Source organism: Moschus berezovskii, chromosome 9, assembly GCF_049115385.1.
Source record: "Moschus berezovskii isolate FMDL1 chromosome 9, NW_MosBer_1.0, whole genome shotgun sequence".
In the NCBI taxonomy this organism is placed as follows: domain Eukaryota; kingdom Metazoa; phylum Chordata; class Mammalia; order Artiodactyla; family Moschidae; genus Moschus; species Moschus berezovskii.
This window is the reverse complement of record NC_142468.1, coordinates 36,481,273-36,502,026: the sequence shown is the minus strand read 5'-3', so window position 1 is coordinate 36,502,026 and position 20,754 is coordinate 36,481,273. Positions and strand designations below refer to the sequence as shown.

Below are 20,754 nucleotides of genomic sequence, written 5' to 3'. Positions count from 1 at the left end.
TAATCTAATCTACCATTGTTAACGATCTCCCAGTCTGAACCTCTTGGATCAATCGACCTGCTGCCCATCCACTGGAATACGCCTTGCTCCTACCCTCTGATTTGCCTTTGGTTATTCATTAACTATACCTAGAGGCACTTTTCTTCTGTTCAGAACTCTGCTCAGCCCTCCACCCCCAGGTCTCCTGCACCCTGCCAGGCCACAGCCATCGTGGGTCCTCTGCACCCTGGGCTCCTAACCAGGCGAGCCTGTGGCACCTGCTGCCTCCGGTTGCTGGCTCTCCTAGAGGGCAGTGGCCGTGTCCTACTTCTCTCTAGCAACCACAGTAACCGGCACAGTGTCCTTTCACACTAGTCGCCCAACAGCTGAACCACAGCCACGTGAGGCAGTATAATTCTATATTCAAGGTTTGATTGTGTTCACTCAATTGTTCTAAAGCAAGAAAACGAATACATGGCCAATGGATTTTCAGCAACAGAAGGAATTTCTATTCAAACTAAATTTACTCTAGAATTCTACCAGAGTTAAACCAGATCAACTTACTTCTGGCATTTTCTTGTTACTTAAAGCTTCACTTTTTGATATTTGACTTCCCTGGAAATGAAAGGTCATTCATTTGAAGGCAAGCATATAACAAACTTCACATACAAGATTAAAATGAGCGGTGAAATTTTGCTAAGACATTCATCTTTATTCCTTTTCATTCCCTAAATATTCCCAACTTCTTCTAAGGAATAAGCAGTTGGATAATATCTTAGCCTTCTGTTTTATTTAATAGATCCTTTATTTAAAATCTTTACAAAATATTTGAAACTAATATACACTCAGTTCTCAGTCTTTTGGTGTCTTACGTTTTAATCCTATTCGTGTAAGGACAAATCCCCATGCTAATAATTAACTCCTTTGTATTGTTCATAAAAGATTAACTATTGGAGAGTTTTTCCTCCCATTAGGAAAGGAAATAACCAAAGGCTATTCCCTTCCACCCTCAAGTCACCACTTGTTCCAGGACCTCACTAGATCACTCTCACGCTCATTTTTATAAGGTGTTGCCCATGGTCGACACACAGTGAGGTCTTCTGGAGAAGACTGCTAACATTAAGACCACAGCCTAGTGTGGTCTGCCAGGCTTTTTATAGTATAAAAACTATTTTACACCTTTCACACACAGGGAGTCTAATACAGGTGGGAGCAGGGCCAGGATTTCTATATGAAGTGTAGGACAGGCAATCGTGCCAGAAAATTGGGTACCAGGGGACTGGGCCTACCACTATGTTTGCACAGCCAGCCCGCTGAAATTATTTAGACTATGTATTATAAAACAGTAAGCATAACCAATTATAATAAAGACACTTATATTCAGTTGATATAACTTTATCATTTGGGAGTAAGTTATTGGGGAGGAAGTTGCTAATAGAAATTATAATAAGGTAAATTACCCTACCACCACCACCAGTGCTATTTTTCAGCCACTCCTTGGCACTGCCACTGGATACAGATCACAGAAAGACACAAACATGCTTGCATATTTGTATTAAGAGCCTGACTGCAGTAAAGCAATAGTTATGATTTAAGAACATTCTTTCATGGTACCAAGGAGCCCTGTCTGGTTGTGAGATTGAGGAATGAGGTCAGAAACTGGAGAAGTTAAATTTCTCTCTTTTACCTACTTTCTCCTTAATCTCTGGAAGAAATGAGTAAGAACATGGAAGTGAAAACAAAGTGAAAAGAATAGCTGTGGAAAGCAGGTGTCAGACTACTGGGGTGGTGTTGACAGAGTCCAACACAGAACTGGAAAGGATTTGGGCCACCGTTTCATGATTGTCTAAGTAGAGAAGAAGCAGGAACATATCAGAGCCACAGGATAGTCGGTTGGTCACAAAGGTATGTTTGTTTCAATTCTGATATGGTCGCTTTCACCTCACTCAAGTTATCCAAACTTAGCTTGGTTTAGCTTTAGAAGAAGGTCAATTACTGCATTTCATTACCTACCCCTTCATTTTAACTCTCCTCCAATATACACACCTTCCAGTAATTGCTCATCACCCAGTAAAAAAACTACGCAAAAGGGTATTTAGGTCTGGCCCCCAATATTTCACTGTTCCTATCAGAGATAATAAACACTAACCCTCAGGCTGACTTCTAGCTAAGCACAGGCGACCATGCTTGTATATCACCACTTCTTTCCTAAAACTTAAGAATGGTAGTAAAGGCCTGAACCCACAGGGTAAAGAGAGGAAAAAAAGGACGGTAGCACAAACAGAAATAGAGGAGAGTAAGTATTGTCTCAGAACAGAGCTGAGGGGGAAAATGAAAAAGTCAAGGAAGGCAGAGTCTTGGATCTGAAGAGTTAAAGGAACCAGAAATGAACCAACTGGCCCCGCAGGACCCAGAGAGAGGCACGGAGGTTCCCAGGCACAGTGGAAAGCAGGGCTGAGGCCCAACGGTGGTTCGCTTAAAAGTCAAAAGTGCAGTGCAGTGACGCCTCTGCCCGGGTTTCCTCTCTCCCCTCTTAGCTAAACCACCCTTAAAGGATGGGAGCTGGGTGTATTTATGGCTGATTCTTGTTGGTGTATGACAGAAAACCACAAAATTCTGTAAAGCAATTATCCTTCAGTTAAAAAAAAAAAAAAGAAAGAATGGGAGCTGAGCTGAACTTACCCTCAGGGCCTCTCCAGTCAGGAAGGCTCTGCCGAGAAAAGCAAGCGTGAGGTAAGGCTTCAAGGCAGTGCAGGTGGGAGGTGGAGAGGGAAGGTAGGCCAACAGGGGAGTGAAAAGAAAAGGGCATGTGTGTTTCAGGTCTTCTAAGTCTGTCTTAGACAGACTATATACATGTCTATATATATCATCTCTGCAAGCATAAAGTAAGTTGGAATGTGCTTTCCAAGTGAGATCCCCACAGATCAAGAGACAAAGCTTGATAAGATTCTCACCATGTAGGGACAGGTCCTATAAACCTGTCCTCTTATTCACTACAGTCATACTTACCGAGCAAGTTTGCTGAGGCCAAGAACTTGCTTGTTAGGAAGATAACCGATATGGACCTTCAGAGAACAGATAGAAATCATGAACTAAGTGAAACACAGTACTTCTCTGTGATAAAAGGAAACAATACAGTATACTTACTATGTAGTTCAGCACAATGAAAACATATTTCTAAAACATCTAGATACTTTAAGATAGAAAATTAACCACTTTCATAAATAATTAAAAATTACATAAATGAAATAAAAGGGAAATAAGAATGATTATTAATAAAATGACAAGCTTGAAGTATAGTCGTGGTGATTCCCAGTGAAGTTAAACTCTGGATACAATTCTTAAAATCCTTCCTCTGTTGAGAGGAAACTTTCTTAGGAAAGTGCAAATTATCCCACAGCAACATTAAAATGTAGTTAAGAAAGCCTCCTTTAAATGACTGAAACTGTAACTATAAATATTGCCATTCCACACATCATGGTGACCTTGAATCCCACCCTGTTGCAGATCTCTGTTGCACAGAAACAGGGTGCCCATGCCCTTTGTCGTGCTGGGAAGCCCCATTTCTAAGCTGCTGGAGAACACCATCCTCCTGACAGGGTAAAAAGGACACAGTTACCAGTTGGGACTCAGAATGAACCAGAATCCTAAGTCCTAAATTCCTGTAGGACCTACTATAAAGCAAAGCCATTTCTATAATCTTAAAGAGCACTGGTTAATACCTAGTATGAAAATGTTACCTGTCTTTCAGTCAAGTGTTAAGTATAAGAAGAGGACATTAAGTTCTCCAAAAAGATTAATAAATAATCATTTATAGGCAATCAGTTTGCCTAATATAAAATTACTGATTCATCTGCATGACAATTTGCCAGCCTTAGTTGCATCTGTTCACCTAATATTTACTGTACACTTGAATAATCACTAATTAGTCATTTTAATGACTGATTAGTCATTAGTCCTAGTATAGGTGCTATGCTTTGGGAGTCTGAGAATACCAACTCATCGCCTTCCTGGTCAGCAAAAAAAAAATATGTAGCATCTGGACACTGGGTATTTCAAAGAAAAATTAGAGTGGAAACTTCGCCATAGAACCAAGATACAGAAGTATCATCGAGATTTACGTACTTCTTTGGAAGGACTGATGCTAAAGCTGAAACTGCAATACTTTGGCCACCTCATGCGACGAGTTGACTCACTGGAAAAGACTCTGATGCTGGGAAAGGTTGGGGGCGGGAGGAGAAGGGGACGACGGAGAATGAGATGGCTGGATGGCATCACCGACTCTGTGGACATGAGTTTGAGTGAACTCCGGGAGTTGGTGATGGACAGGGAGGCCTGGCGTGCTGTGATTCATGGGGTTGCGGAGAGTCGGACACGACTGAGCGACTGAACTGATGCAGAGCTATAATTTGTTTGCACAATTTTTAGTCTTCCTTAAGATCCCATCATCTAAATGACCACTTTAGACAATCATCACTGAATAATATGTTCAAAAACAGAGCTAATAAGAACACAGACACAGAGGTAATCATAAAGTGAAGTCAAAGTGAAGTCGCTCAGTCGTGTCCGACTCTTTGCGAGCCCGCGGACTGTAGCATACCAGGCTTCTCTGTCCATGGGATTCTCCAGGCAAGAACACTGGAGTGGGTTATAGCAGAAGGTAAAAGGATACAGAGGAGAGAGACTGAGTACAGGATCAAGCTCCTGGGTTTGGCCCCAGCCAAGTCACTAACTCCCTATGTCTTCTTGGACAAGTCATAGCTTCCTAGGCCTAATTTTCTCACTTAAAAGGTAGTGATGAGCTCACAAGTTCCCTCATTTTTTAAAATCCTGAACCCTGCTGTCACAGCCCAGCATCATTAATTGTGGAACTATCAGACCATATATGCCTCCTGATATGATGGAATACAGAGTTCTCAGCATCCCAATGAACTGCCCTATTCAAATATGTTTTTAACCTTAAACTTAAGAAGTTTTAGATTGAATCTAGTATATAGAACGGAGAAGGCAATGGCAAGCCACTCCAGTACTCTTGCCTAGAAAATCCCATGGATGGAGGAGCCTGGAAGGCTGCAGTCCGTGGGGTCGCTAAGGGTCGGACACGACTGAGCGACTTCACTTTCACTTTTCACTTTCACGCATTGGAGAAGGAAATGGCAACCCACTCCAGTGTTCTTGCCTGGAGAATCCCAGGGACGGGGGAGCCTGGTGGGCTTCCGTCTATGGGGTCACACAGAGTCGGACACGACTGAATTGACTTAGCAGCAGCAGCAGCAGTATACAGAAAAATCCAAAGACTGAATGGAGAGCAAATTCAGAAACTGAGAGGCTCTACAGAACAACTAGCCTAGTTAGTTGAGTAAGAGAATGTCACTAGGGTGGATAGGTGGGTGGCTGTCAGGGGAGACTGTTTTAAAATAAGAGACTTAAGATGCGTAACAACCAAATGTATAAACCTTATTTGGATTCTAGTTTAAACAAACCAACCACAAGACAGTTGAAACACCTGAGAAAATATAATATGGATAAGTTATTAGATGTTATTTAGGAATTACTGTTACTTTTGTCTGGGCTTCCCAGGTGGTACAGTGGTAAAAAGCCCGCCTGCCACTGCAGGAGATGCAAGAGATGCTGGTTTAATCTCTGGGTCGGGAAGGTCCCCTGGAGGAGGAAATGGCAACCCGCTTCAGTATTCTTGCCTGGAGAATCCCATGGACAGGGGAGCCTGGCAGGCTACAGTCCATGGGGTTGCAGAGTTGGACATGACTAAGTAACTAGAACACACACACTTTTGTCTATGGTAGTGCTACTGTGGCTAATTAAGAATATTTTAGAGATGTGTATTAATAATTAGTAGTGAAGAGTCCTGTTGTCTAAGATACTTTAATATATTAAAGGACTTACTGCCAACTTTTAAGGTTGATAATCCAATCGGAGTTATATTTCTCAAAAAAAAAATCCTTATCTTTTAGAGAAATATGCTGGAAGAAATTACAGAAAAAAAAATGTCATCTAGGATTTGCTTCAAAACAGTCCAGTGGGGACGCATATATTAATAGAACAAGACTGGCCCTTTACTGACAACTGTTGAAACTGGTTGATGGGAACATGGAAATTATATACTAATCTACCTATTCTTAGATATGTTTGAAATTTTCTACAATAAAAGGTTTAAAAAGAGGTGCCACTACACATACATCAGAATACTAAACTTAAAAACACTAAAAGTGCCAAATGTTGATGAGGATGTGAGAGACTAGGACTCATAAGAGTAAATGAAATGTAAACTGTACCAAATTGTTACAACCAATTTGGAAAACTAAAAGTCAGTATTTAGTAAGTTGAACACAGGTATACCCTGTATCCGCAGTTCCACTCCTAGGTATACTGCTAAAGAAATGCATGTGAGAGGTGGGTCAAGATGGCAGAGAAGGAGGATATGAAGCTCAGCTTCCCCTACTCCCCAAAGTCACATCAAAAATCCGCCTACTCGTGGAACAATTCACACAGAAAACCAACTAGAAACTGACCGAAGATTTCTTATATAACCAAAGCCATAAGAAAGATCTCCACGTAAGCAGGTAGAGATCTGATTATGAAAAAAAAAAAAAAGGCATGAGGGCCAGTGCTCCTAGGAAAGAAGGTCCACAGGTGCAGACCCTCCCCCTGCAGAGCCCCCTTGCCTACTGGGAGCTCTGCGTGAATAGACAGAGGGGCTGAAGCATCATGGACTCTGGTCACAAGGAATGTATGTATACATGCTAGTTTACTAGCAGTCAGTGAAGAGAGAATGACACTGGTTCCACCTGGCTTCCACATTTCCCAGTCCAAAATGCTTGTTGAGGGAGGTAGGGGTACATGGGAAGAGTACTGCTAGTATAGATGATTCAAAGAAATGGAAATATATACCATCCTCTTGGATTAGAAGGATTTTTATTGTGAAAATGGCCATATGACTCCAAATACATATCTACAGATTTAATGCAATCCCCAGTTCAGTTCAGTTGCTCAGTTGTGTCCGACTCTGCAACCTCATGGACGACAGCATGCCAGGCCTCCCTGTCCATCACCAACTCCAGGAATTTACTCAAACTCATGTCCATTGAGTCGGTGATGCCATCCAATCATTTCATCCTCTGTCATCCCCTTCTCCTCCCATCTTCAATCTTTCCCAGCATCAGGGTCTTTTCAAATGAGTCAGTTCTTCATATCAGGTGGCCAAAGTATTGGAGTTTCAGCTTCAGCATCAGTCCTTCCAATGAATATTCAGGACTGATTTCCTTTAGGATGGACCTGTTGGCTCTCCTTGTAGTCCAAGTGACTCTCAAGAGTCTTCTCCACCACCACAGTTCAAAGCATCAATTCTTCAGCGCTCAGCTTTTCACGCCAGGCCTCCCTGTCCATCACCAACTCCCGGAGTTCACTCAAACCCATGTCCACAGAGTCGGTGATGCCATCCAGCCATCTCATTCTCTGTCGTCCCCTTCTCCTCCCGCCCCCAACCTTTCCCAGCATCAGAGTCTTTTCCAGTGAGTCAACTCGTCGCATGAGGTGGCCAAAGTATTACAGTTTCAGCTTTAGCATCAGTCCTTCCAATGAACACCCAGGATTGATCTCCCTTAGAATGGACTGGTTGGATCTCCTTGCGGTACAAGGGACTCTCAAGAGTCTTCTCCAACACCACAGTTCAAAAGCATCAATTCTTCGGTGCTCAGCTTTCTCCACAGTCCAATTCTCACATCCATACATGACCACGGGAAAAACCATAGCCTTGACTAGACGCAACTTTGTTGGCAAAGTAATGTCTCTGCTTTTTAATATGCTATCTAGGTTGGTCATAACTTTCTTTCCAAGGAGTAAGCATCTTTTAATATCCGTCTAGTCAAGGCTATGGTTTTTCCCGTGGTCATGTATGGATATGAGAGTTGGACTGTGAAGAAAGCTGATCGCCGAAGAATTGATGCTTTTGAACTGTGGTGTTAGAGAAGACTCTTGAGAGTCCCTTGTACCGCAAGGAGATCCAACCAGTCCATTCTAAGGGAGATCGATCCTGGGTGTTCACTGGAAGGACTGATGCTAAAGCTGAAACTGCAATACTTTGGCCACCTCATGAGACGAGTTGACTCACTGGAAAAGACTCTGATGCTGGGAAGGGTTGGGGGCGGGAGGAGAAGGGGACGACAGAGAATGAGATGGCTGGATGGCATCACCGACTCGATGGACATGAGTTTGAGTGAACTCTGGGAGTTGGTGATGGACAGGGAGGCCTGGCGTGCTGTGATTCATGGGGTCGCGGAGAGTCAGACACGACTGAGCGACTGAAGTGAACTGAACTGAACTGAATATCATGGCTGCAATCAGCATCTGCAGTGATTTTGGAGCCCAAAAAAATAAAGTCTGACACTGTTTTCACTGTTTCCCCATCTATTTCCCATGAAGAGATGGGACCAGATGCCATGATCTTTGTTTTCTGAATGTTGAGCTTCAAGCCAACCTTTTCACTCTCCTCTTTCACTTTCATCAAGAGGCCTTTGAGTTCCTCTTTACTTTCTGCCATAAGGGTAGTGTTATCTGCCTATCTGAGGTTATTGATATTTCTCCCAGCAATCTTGATTCCAGCTTGTGCTTCTTCCAGCCCAGCGTTCCTCATGATGTACTCTACATATAAGTGAAATAAGCAAGGTGACAATATACAGCCTTGACGTACTCCTTTTCCTATTTGGAACCAATCTGTTGTTCCATGTACAGTACTGACTGTTGCTTCCTGACCTGCATACAGGTTTCTCAAGAGGCAGGTCAGGTGGTCTGGGATTCCCATCTCTTTCAGAATGTTCCACAGTTTATTGTGATCCATACAGTCAAAGGCTTTGGCCTAGTCAATGAAGCAGAAATAGATGTTTTTCTGGAACTCTCTTGCTTTCTCCATGATCCAGCAGATGTTGGCAATTTGATCTCTGGTGCCTCTGCCTTTTCTAAAACCTGCTTGAACATCTGGGAGTTCACGGTTCACATATTGCTGAAGCCTGGCTTGGAGAATTTTGAGCATGACTTTACTAGCATGTGAGATGAGTGCATTGTGCGGTAGTTTGAGCATTCTTTGGCATTGCCTTTCTTTGGGATTGGAATGAAGACTGACCTTTTCCAGTCCTGTGGCCCTTGCTGAGTTTTCCAAATTTGCTGGCATATTGAGTGCAGCACTTTCACAGCATCATCTTTCAAGATTTGAAATAGCTCAACTGGAATTCCATCACCTCCACTAGCTTTGTTCGTAGTGATGCTTTCTAAGGCCCACTTGACTTCACATTCCAAGGTGTCTGGCTCTAGGTCAGTGATCACGTTATCGTAACTATCTTGGTCGTGAAGATCTTTTTTGTACAGTTCTTCTGTGTATTCTTGCCACCTCTTCTTAATATCTTCTGCTTCTGTTAGGTCCATACCATTTCTGTCCTTTATCGAGCCCATCTTTGCATGAAATGTTCCCTTGGAATCTCTAATTTTCTTGAAGAGATCTCTTGTTTTTTTCTATTCTGTTGTTTTCCTCTATTTCTTTGCATTGCTCACTGAGGAAGGCTTTCTTATCTCTCCTTGCTATTCTTTGGAACTCTGCATTCAGATGCTCATATCCTTCCTTTTCTCCTTTGCTTTTCGCTTCTCTTCTTTTCACAGCTATTTGTAAGGCCTCCTCAGACAGCCATTTCGCTCTTTTGCATTTCTTTTCCATGGGGATGGTCTTGGTCCCTGTCTCCTGTACATAGTCACGAATCTCCGTCCAGAGTTCATCAGGCACTCTATCTATCAGATCTAGTCCCTTAAATCTATTTCTCACTTCCACTGTATAATCATAAGGGATTTTATTTAGGTCATATCTGAATGGTCTAGTGGTTTTCCCTACTTTCTTCAATTTAAGTCTGAATTTGGCAATAAGGAGTTCATGATCTGAGCCACAGTCAGCTCCTGGCCTTGTTTTTGCTAACTGTATACAGCTTCTCCATCTTTGGCTGCAAAGAATATAATCAATCTGATTTCGGTGTTGACCATCTGGTGATGTCCATGTGTAGAGTCTTCTCTTGTGTTGTTGGAAGAGGGTGTTTGCTATGACCAGTGCGTTCTCGTGGCAAAACTCTATTAGCCTTTGCCCTGCTTCATTCCATGCTCCAAGGCCAAATTTGCCTGTTACTCCAGGTGTTTCTTGACTTCCTACTTTTGCATTCCAGTCCCCTATAATGAAAAGGACATCTTTTTTGGGTGTTCGTTCTAAAAGGTCTTGTAGGTCTTCATAGAACCGTTCAACTTCAGCTTCTTCAGCGTTACTGGTTGGGGCATAGGCCTGGATTACTGTAATATTGAATGGTTTGCCTTGGAAACGAACAGAGATCATTCTGTCATTTTTAAGATTGCATCCAAGTACATATTTCGGACTCTTTTGTTGACCATGATGGCTACTCCATTTCTTCTAAGGGATTCCTGCCCACAGTAGTAGATATAATGGTCATCTGAGTTAAATTCACCCATTCCAGTCCACTTTAATTCACTGATTGCTAGAATGTCAATGTTCACTCTTGCCATCTCCTGTTTGACCACTTCCAATTTGCCTTGATTCATGGACCTAACATTCCAGGTTCTTATGCAATATTGCTCTTTACAGCACCAGACCTTGCTTCTATCACCGGTCACATCCACAACTGGGTACTGGTTTTGCTTTTGCTCCATCCCTTCATTCCTTCTAGAGTTATTTCTCCACTGACCTCCAGTAGCATACTGGGCACCTACCAACCTGGGGAATTCCTCATTCAGCATCCTATCATTTTGCCCTTTGATACTGTCCATGGGGTTCTCAAGGCAAGTATACTGAAGTGGTTTGCCATTCCCTTCTCCAGTGGACCACATTCGGCTGTGGTCCATGTGATCAGATCGACTAGTTTCCTGTGATTATGATTTCAGTGTGTCTGCCCTCTGATGCCCCCTCACAATACCTACTGTCTTATTTGGGTTTCTCTTACCAAACCATAGCTTTGACTAAACAGGACCTTTGTTGGCAAAGTAATGTCTCTGCTTTTTAATATGCTATCTAGGTTGGTCATAGCTTTTCTTCCAAGGAGCAAGCGTCTTTTAATTTCATGGCTGCAGTCACCATCCACAGTGATTTTGGAGCCCAGAAAAATAAAGTCTGCCACTGCTTCCCCATCTATTTGCCATGAAGTGATGGGACCAGATGCCATAATCTTAGTTTTCTGAATGTTGAGTTTTAAGCCAACTTCTTCACTCTCCTCTTTCACTTTCATCAAGAGGCTCTTTAGTTCTTCTTTGCTTTCTTCCATAAGGGTGGTGTCAACTTCATATCTGAGGTTATTGATATTTCTCCCGGCAATCTTGATACCAACGTGTGCTTCATCCAGCCCAGTGTTTCTCATGATGTACTCTGCATATAAGTTAAATAAGCAGGGTGACAATATACAGCCTTGATGTACTCCTTTCCCTATTTGGAACCAGTCTCTTGTTCCATGTCCAGTTCTAACTGTTGCTTCCTGACCTACATACAGATTTCTCAAGAGGCAGGTCATGTGGTCTGGTATTCCCATCTCTTTCAGAATTTTCCAGAGTTTGTTGTGGTCCACACAGTCAAAGGCTTCAGCATAGTCAATAAAGCAGAAGTAGATGTTTTTCTGGAACTCTCTTGCTTTTTCAATGATCCAACAGATGTTGGCAGTTTGATCACTGGTTCCTCTGCCTTTTCTAAAACCATCTTGAACATCTGCAAGTTCACGGTTCACGTATTGCTGAAGCCTGGCTTGGAGAATTTTGAGCATTCCTTTACTAGCGTGTGAGATGAGTGCAATTATGTGGTGGTTTGAGCATTCTTTGGCATTGCCTTTCTTTGGGATTGGAATGAACACTGACCTTTTCCAGTCCTGTGGCCACTGCTGAATTTTCCAAATTTGTAAACTCTTTGTAGGCATCAAAATACCTAATTACATTTTTCACAGAACTGAAACAAGTAACGCTAAAATTTATATGGAACCACAAAAGACCCAGAATTGTCAAAACAATCCTGAGGGAAAAGAGAAAAGCTGGAGGCATAATTGTCTCAGACTTCAGACAATACTACAAAGCTCCAGTGCACAGAGATCAGTGGAACAGGACAGAAAGCCCTCAAATAAACCCACATACTTACTTACGGTCAATCTATGACAGAGACAAGAATATACAATGCAGAAAAGATAGTCTCTTCAACAAATGGTGTTGGGAAAGTAGGACAGCTACATGGACGTTAATGAAATCAGAACATTCCCTTGAACTATAAGTAAAAATAAACTCAAAATGGTTTAAAGACCTAAATATAAGACATGACACACCGTAAAACTACCAGAAGGGAACATAGACAAAACATTTTCTGCCATAAGTCATAGCAATATTTTCTTAGATCAGTCTCCAAAGACAAAAGAAATAGACGCAGAAATAAATAAATGGGACCTGATCAGACTTATAAGCTTTTACACAGCATTGACAAAACAAAAAGACAATCTACGTAATGAGAGAAAATATTTGCAAATGATGGGATCAACAAGGGGTTAATATGCAAAATATACAAACAGGTCATACAACACAATATTGAAAAAAACAATCCAATCAAAAAATCGGCAGAAGACCTAAACATACGTTTCTCCAAAGATGACATAGATGGCCAACAGGCACATGAAAAAATGCTAATTATTAGAGAAATCCACATCAAAACCACAATAAACTATCACTTCACATAAATCAGAATGACCATCATCAAGAAGTCTACGAATAATAAATGCTGGACAGGGTATGGGGAAAAGGGAACCCTCTTACACTGTTGGTGAGAATGCAAATTGGTGTAGCCACTATGCAAAATTCTGAAAGAGATAGGAATACCAGACCACCTGACCTGCCTCTTGAGAAACCTGTATGCAGGTCAGGAAGCAACAGTCAGAACTGGACATGGAACAACAGACTGGTTCCAAATAGGAAAAGGAGTACGTCAAGGTTGTATATTGTCACCCTGCTTATTTAACTTATATGCAGAGTACATCATGAGAAACACTGGGCTGGAAGAAGCACAAGCTGGAATCAAGATTGCCGGGAGAAATATCAATAACCTCAGATATGCAGATGACACCACCCTTATGGCAGAAAGTGAAGAGAAACTAAAAAGCCTCTTGATGAAAGTGAAAGAGGAGAGTGAAAAGGTTGGCTTGAAGCTCAACATTCAGAAAACAAAGATCATGGCATCTGGGCCCATCACTTCATGGGAAATAGATGGGAAAACAGTGGAAACAGTGTCAGCCTTTATTTTGGGGGGCTCCAAAATCACTGCAGATGCTGATTGCAGCCATGAAATTAAAAGACGCTTACTCCTTGGAAGGAAAGTTATGACCAACCTTGATAGTATATTAAAAAGCAGAGACATTACTTTGCCAACAAAGGTCCATCTAGTCAAGGCTATGGTTTTTCCCGTGGTCATGTATGGATATAAGAGTTAGACTGTGAAGAAAGCTGATCGCCGAAGAATTGATGCTTTTGAACTGTGGTGTTGGAGAAGACTCTTGAGAGTCCCTTGTACTGCAAGGAGATCCAACCAGTCCATTCTAAAGGAGATCAATCCTGGGTGTTCATTGGAAGGACTGATGCTAAAGCTGAAACTGCAATACTTTGGCCACCTCACGCGAAGAGTTGACTCACTGGAAAAGACTCTGATGCTGGGAAAGGTTGGGGGCAGGAGGAGAAGGGGACGACAGAGAATGAGATGGCTGGATGGCATCACCGACTCGATGGACATGAGTTTGAGTGAACTCCGGGAGTTGGTGATGGACAGGGAGGCCTGGCATGCTGTGATTCATGGGGTTGCAAAGAGTTGGACACGACTGAGCGACTGAACTGAACTGAATTGAACTACGTAAAAACAGAATGGAGGTTCCTTTAAAAAAAAAACTAGAGTTACCATATGATCCAGCAGCCCCACTCCCAGGCATATATCCAGAAAAGATACAAGCTCTAATTCAAAAAGAATGTTCACAGTAGCATTATTCATATGAACATCACGATGTTCACAGCAGCACTATTTATTAATATAATAGCCAAGACATAGAAACAATTCAAGTGCCCATCAAGATACAACTGGTTTATGATGATGTGTTATATGTATGTGCGTGTGTGCATGTTAGTCGCTCAGTTGTGTCTGAATCCTGCCAGGCTTCTCTGCCCGTGGGATTCTGCAGGCAAGAATATTGGAGTGGATTGCCATTTTCTTCTGCAGGGGATCTTCCCAACCCAGCGATTAAACCCTGGTCTCCCACATCGTAGGCAGATTCTTTACTATCTGAGCCACCAGGGAAGCCCAGTTATATGTATACAGTGGACTATTATTCAGCCATAAAAAAGAATGAAGTATTGCCATTTGCAGCAACATGGATTGAGCTAGAGAACACTAGGCGAAATAAGTAAGGAAGGGAAAGGCAAATATCATATGATATCACTTATATGTGGAATCTTAAAAATAATATACAAAACAGAAACAGACTAATAAACATAGAAAACAAACATATGGTTACTAAAGGGAAAGGCAAGGGGAGAGGGATAAATTAGGATACAAACTACTATACATAAAATAGACAGGGAATGAGTAGTTACAGTATAGCACATGGAAATATATTCAGTATCTTATAGTAACCTATAATGGAGAAGTCTGAAAAACATATATATATAGCTGAACAACTTTACTGTACACCTGAAACTAATATAATATTGTATATCAACTATACTTAAGGTAAAAAATAGATTAGGGAGTCCCCTGGTTGCCCAGTGCTTAGGATTCTGGGTTTTCATTGCCATGGCCCAGGTTCAATCCCTTGTTGGAGAACTGAGATCCTGCAAGCCGCATGATGTGGCCAACAAATTAATGTTTTTTAAAATTAAAAAAGAAATAAAAAATTTAAAAAGAAATATGATGTATCCGTACATCAAAAGAATGCTGGCAGCAGTATTATTTGTAATAGCCAAAAAGAAGAAAAAAAAAAACCACCACCAACAACAACCGAAAAACACAAACACAGAGAGAGAGGAAAAAAGACAAATAGCCATCAAAAACAGAACAATAAATTGTGGTATGTTTGTACAAAGGAATTATATATAGCAATGAAAATAAACAAACTAGAATGACAGGCAGTAACATCAGTGACTCCTGCAATGTAGAACAAAAGAAGCCAAACACCAAAGAGTACATGCTGCAGACTCCACCTGTATATATACAGTGGTTGAAAAACAAGCGAAATCAACCAATCTATAATGTCAGAAATCCATATACTGTGCTAACAAGATGGGTTGGGGATTTTCAAGGGGCACAAGGTGAGCTTTCTAGATACTGATAGTGTTCTAGTTCTTGATCTGTGAGGTAGCAGTTCAGTTCAGTCGCTCAGTCGTGTCCGACTCTCCGCGACCCCATGAATCACAGCACGCCAGGCCTCCCTGTCCATCACCAACTCCCGGAGTACACTCAAACTCATGTCCACAGAGTCGGTGATGCCATCCAGCCATCTCATTCTCCGTCGTCCCCTTCTCCTCCCGCCCCCAACCTTTCCCAGCATCAGAGTCTTTTCCAGTGAGTCAACTCGTCTCATGAGGTGGCCAAAGTATTGGAGTTTCAGCTTTAGCATCAGTCCCTCCAATGAACATCCAGGATTGATCTCCTTTAGAATGGACTGGTTGGATCTCCTTGCAGTATAAGGGACTCTCAAGAGTCTTCTCCAACACCACAGTTCAAAAGCATCGATTCTTCGGCGATCAGCTTTCTTCACAGTCCAACTCTCACATCCATACATGACCACGGGAAAAACCATTGCCTTGACTAGACGGACCTTGGTCGGCAAAGTAATGTCTCTGCTTTTTAATATACTATCAAGGTTGGTCATAACTTTCCTTCCAAGGAGCAAGCGTCTTTTAATTTCATGGCTGCAATCAGCATCTGCAGTGATTTTGGAGCCCAAAAAAACAAAGTCTGACACTGTTTCCACTGTTTTTCCATCTATTTCCCATGAAGTGATGGGACCAGATGCCATGATCTTTGTTTTCTGAATGTTGAGCTTCAAGCCAACCTTTTCACTCTCCTCTTTCACTTTCATCAAGAGGCTTTTGAGTTCCTCTTCACTTTCTGCCATAAGGGTAGTGTCATCTGCATATCTGAGGTTATTGATATTTCTCCCAGCAATCTTGATTCCAGCTTGTGCTTCTTCCAGCCCAGCGTTCCTCATGATGTACTCTGCATATAAGTTAAATAAGCAAGGTGACAATATACAACCTTGACGCACTCCTTTTCCTATTTGGAACCAGTCTGTTGTTCCATGACCGGTTCTAACTGTTGCTTCCTGACCTGCATACAGGTTTCTCAAGAGGCAGGTCAGGTGGTCTGGGATTCCCATCTCTTTCAGAATGTTCCACAGTTTATTGTGATCCACACAGTCAAAGGCTTTGGCATAGTCAATGAAGCAGAAATAGATGTTTTTCTGAAACTCTCTTGCTTTCTCCATGATCCAGCGGATGTTGGCAATTTGATCTCTGGTGCCTCTGCCTTTTCTAAAACCTGCTTGAACATCTGGGAGTTCACGGTTTACATACTGCTGAAGCCTGGCTTGGAGAATTTTGAGCATGACTTTACTAGCGTGTGAGATGAGTGCATTGTGCGGTAGTTTGAGCATTCTTTGGCATTGCCTTTCTTTGGGATTGGAATGAAGACTGACCTCTTCCAGTCCTGTGGCCACTGCTGAGTTTTCCAAATCTGCTGGCATATTGAGTGCAGCACTTTCACAGCATCATCTTTCAAGACTTGAAATAGCTCAACTGGAATTCCATCACCTCCACTAGCTTTGTTCGTAGTGATGCTTTCTAAGGCCCACTTGACTTCACATTCCAAGATGTCTGGCTCTAGGTCAGTGATCACATTATCGTGACTATCTTGGTCGGGAAGATCTTTTTTGTACAGTTCTTCTGTGTATTCCTGCCACCTCTTCTTAATATCTTCTGCTTCTGTTAGGTCCATACCATTTCTGTCCTTTATCGAGCCCATCTTTGCATGAAAAGTTCCCTTGGAATCTCTAATTTTCTTGAAGAGGTCTCTTGTTTTTCCTATTCTGTTGTTTTCCTCTATTTCTTTGCATTGATCACTGAGGAAGGCTTTCTTATCTCTCCTTGCTATTCTTTGGAACTCTGCATTCAGATGCTTATATCTTTCCTTTTCTCCTTTGCTTTTCGCCTCTCTTCTTTTTACAGCTATTTGTAAGGCCTCCTCAGACAGCCATTTCGCTCTTTTGCATTTCTTTTCCATGGGGATGGTCTTGGTCCCTGTCTCCTGTACAATGTCACGAACCTCCGTCCAGAGTTCATCAGGCACTCTATCAATCAGATCTAGTCCCTTAAATCTATTTCTCACTTCCACTGCATAATCATAAGGGATTTGATTGAGGTCATATCTGAATGGTCTAGTGGTTTTCCCTACTTTCTTCAATTTAAGTCTGAACTTCGCAATAAGGAGTTCATGATCTGAGCCACAGTCAGCTCCTGGTCTTGTTTTCGCTAACTGTATACAGCTTCTCCATCTTTGGTTGCAAAGAATATAATCAATCTGATTTCGGTGTTGACCATCTGGTGATGTCCATGTGTAGAGTCTTCTCTTGTGTTGTTGGAAGAGGGTGTTTGCTATGACCAGTGCATTCTCTTGACAAAACTCTATTAGCCTTTGCCCTGCTTCATTCCGTGCTCCAAGGCCAAATTTGCCAGTTACTCCAGGTGTTTCTTGACTTCCTACTTTTGCATTCCAGTCCCCTATAATGAAAAGGACATCTTTTTTGGGTGTTAGTTCTAAAAGGTCTTGTAGGTCTTCATAGAACCAATTAACTTCGGCTTCTTCAGCATTACTGGTTGGGGCATAGGCCTGGATTACTGTAATATTGAATGGTTTGCCTTGGAAACGAACAGAAATCATCCTGTCATTTTTAAGATTGCATCCAAGTACTGCATTTCGGACTCTTTTGTTGACCATGATGGCTACTCCATTTCTTCTAAGGGATTCCTGCCCACAGTAGTAGATATAATGGTCATCCGAGTTAAATTCACCCATTCCAGTCCATTTTAGTTCACTGATTCCTAGAATGTCGACATTCACTCTTGCCATCTCCTGTTTGACCACTTCCAATTTGCCTTGATTCATGGACCTAACATTCCAGGTTCCTATGCGATATTGCTCTTTACAGCACCGGACCTTGTTTCTATCATTGGTCACATCCACAACTGGGTATTGGTTTTGCTTTTGCTCCATCCCTTTATTCCTTCTATAGTTATTTCTCCACTGAGCTCCAGTAGCATACTGGGCACCTACCGACCTGGGGAATTCCTCATTCAGTATCCTATCATTTTGGAATTACCCTAATGAGTTGTACATTTTTCTACATCTCACTTCTACAAAAATGAAAAAATACTTTAACAAAAAATGTGAGGCAAATGTTAACACATTAAATTTAGGTGATGGGTATATTCATACCACTATTTCCTATAAGTCTTCCATTCGAAAATTATTAATAAAAAGGAAAAAAAATTATGATATGGGAGGAGGGAAGAGAATAGAATAACTCTTGGTAACCCACATGTTCTCAGAGGGATGTCTAACTACAACATTAACATTATCGAGCTCACAAATTCATTTTTCCTAAAATATTTTAAAAGGGTTGGAAACAAATCCACTAATACTATAACCTCTGCCACAAGAAATTCTGCAATCATTACTGCTCATGTCATATTATATGAAAGTATAGCTTGGATCAAATATTATTTAGTTAAAATAAAGGGCAAAGGTTTTTCAGAGACTGCAGCAGGTACCTAGAAAAAAAGATGGTCTTTAATCTCATTATTTTAACCTATTAACATGGTATTTACTGTGAAATGCTTGCCCTGAGGGCCTTCTGCTACTTGTTTCTATTTAGTTCATTTCCAGCCATTCAATTAGTTGGGCTGATGAAGAATAGATGTTCATGTGTATCTGGGATATTAGGAATTACCAGGTGACAGTTTAAAATGTAATTATCCTAACTTTAAAACTGTCATTGTGCTTTTAAATATTGTTAGGAAACAACACAGAAAAACTTACCTTTCCAACAAAAGGAACTAGATGATGTTCACACATGGAAAACATGTCTATGTCCTTCACAATCACCATCTCATCATGGTCTTCATCAAATATAGCATCATTCAGGACATCTGAAATCAGAGGCTTGCTTTAGTAATGTTTCCAATTTTACAGTAAAATAAAGAATAGAAAAGTTAGCATTCCATCAGTTCAGTTCAGTTCAGTCGCTCAGTCGTGTCCGACTCTCCGCGACCCCATGAATCACAGCAAGCCAGCACTCCATAGGTACATATAAACTGACAATCAAGAATGTTAATCCTAATTAAAACATGAACAGCATGCAAATTAAAACTAGCTATTTTTCTCCCACCAAATTAGTGAAGTCTTTTTCTTTAAATCATAAGAAAATCCTTAGGATATGGTACTACATTAAAAATGCAGGCTTACCAGTGTATTTGCAGCATAGCAAAGGGAGATAAAAAGAGGGAGGAAAGGAGATAAACTATGCAGCACAAAAGAAGGGGTGTTTCTGGTGATAGAAATAGGCTACTTTCATTTTCTACCTTACATCTTCTTGTACCTAACACTTTGTCTATAACAAACGTGTAGAAAACTCTATATGAGAAAAACTTAAAATAACAAGGTAAAAAGTTAAAATAATAAGATTAAACACCATTTTTTTTTCAGGTAGCTGCTGCAGGCTCTGAAAACCTTTGCCCTTTATTTTGACTCAATAAAACCTGATCCAACATATACTTCTATATAATACGACATTAGCTTTCTGAAGCTATATCCAGATACCCATAAACTTGACCTCTGTTATTACTATCCCAAATAATTTTCTACTCTTATAATATTTTCCAGCTATTGTATGCAAGCATCAGATTCATTCTAAATAGTTGCCTTCCTCCCTTCCTAAGGAAATCAACACTGTATAGTTTTTATGTGTGTGCTTATTCAGGTTGGCTCTGGGTGATGAACAGTGTCTGGTTTAACCTGTGGACACGGTCACATATGGCCAGGCTTACAACAGACATTTAGAAACAAAAACATTATTGTTATACTTTGGCCACCTCATGCGACAAGTTGACTCACTGGAAAAGAGTCTGATGCTAGGAGGGATTGGGGGTGGGAGGAGAAGGGGACGACAGAGAATGAGATGGGTGGATGGCATCACCGACTCTGTGGACATGAGTTTGAGTGAACTCCGGGAGTTGGTGATGGACAGGGAGGCCTGGCATGCTGTGATTCATGGGGTCACAAAGAGTCGGACACGACTGAGCGACTGAACTGAACTGAACACTCATATCTGAACAGCATGGCAGACTGGATATATTGAAGTCATCTAGCTGCGTGATTTCAGAGATCTGGGGATACCCAGCATCAGACAGAAGGGAGGGGATGAACAGAGCTTGTAGCCACCTACTGCTATTTCCCCTCAGAAAGGCAGGCTGCTGAGTGAGTCAGAGAGACGAGGTGCCCACACAGCCCGACCTTCCCTGGCTCCGTCGCTACTAGAAGAGAGTCATCATTGATACTGAGTCATCATTAAACACAGTGTCATCGCCTGTGTTAGGCTATTCAGAGACACACCTGACTGTGTCGCAGAGCAGTCATCAGTGCTGTAAACAAAAGCGAACACG

The 20,754-nt window shown here is 41.6% G+C and overlaps 1 protein-coding gene across 1 annotated transcript in view; it reads right to left on the bottom strand.

Moving 5' to 3' along the window:
- GCH1 (GTP cyclohydrolase 1) overlaps positions 1-20,754 on the bottom strand; it is a 61,914-nt gene that overhangs the window by 8,569 nt on the left and 32,591 nt on the right. Inside the window, exons 2-3 of the mRNA XM_055436172.2 lie at positions 19,133-19,242; positions 2,989-3,044 (exon numbers count right to left, since the gene is read on the bottom strand). Of these exons, the coding sequence (XP_055292147.1) occupies positions 2,989-3,044; positions 19,133-19,242 (166 nt within the window). The remainder of the gene's footprint in view (positions 1-2,988; positions 3,045-19,132; positions 19,243-20,754) is intronic.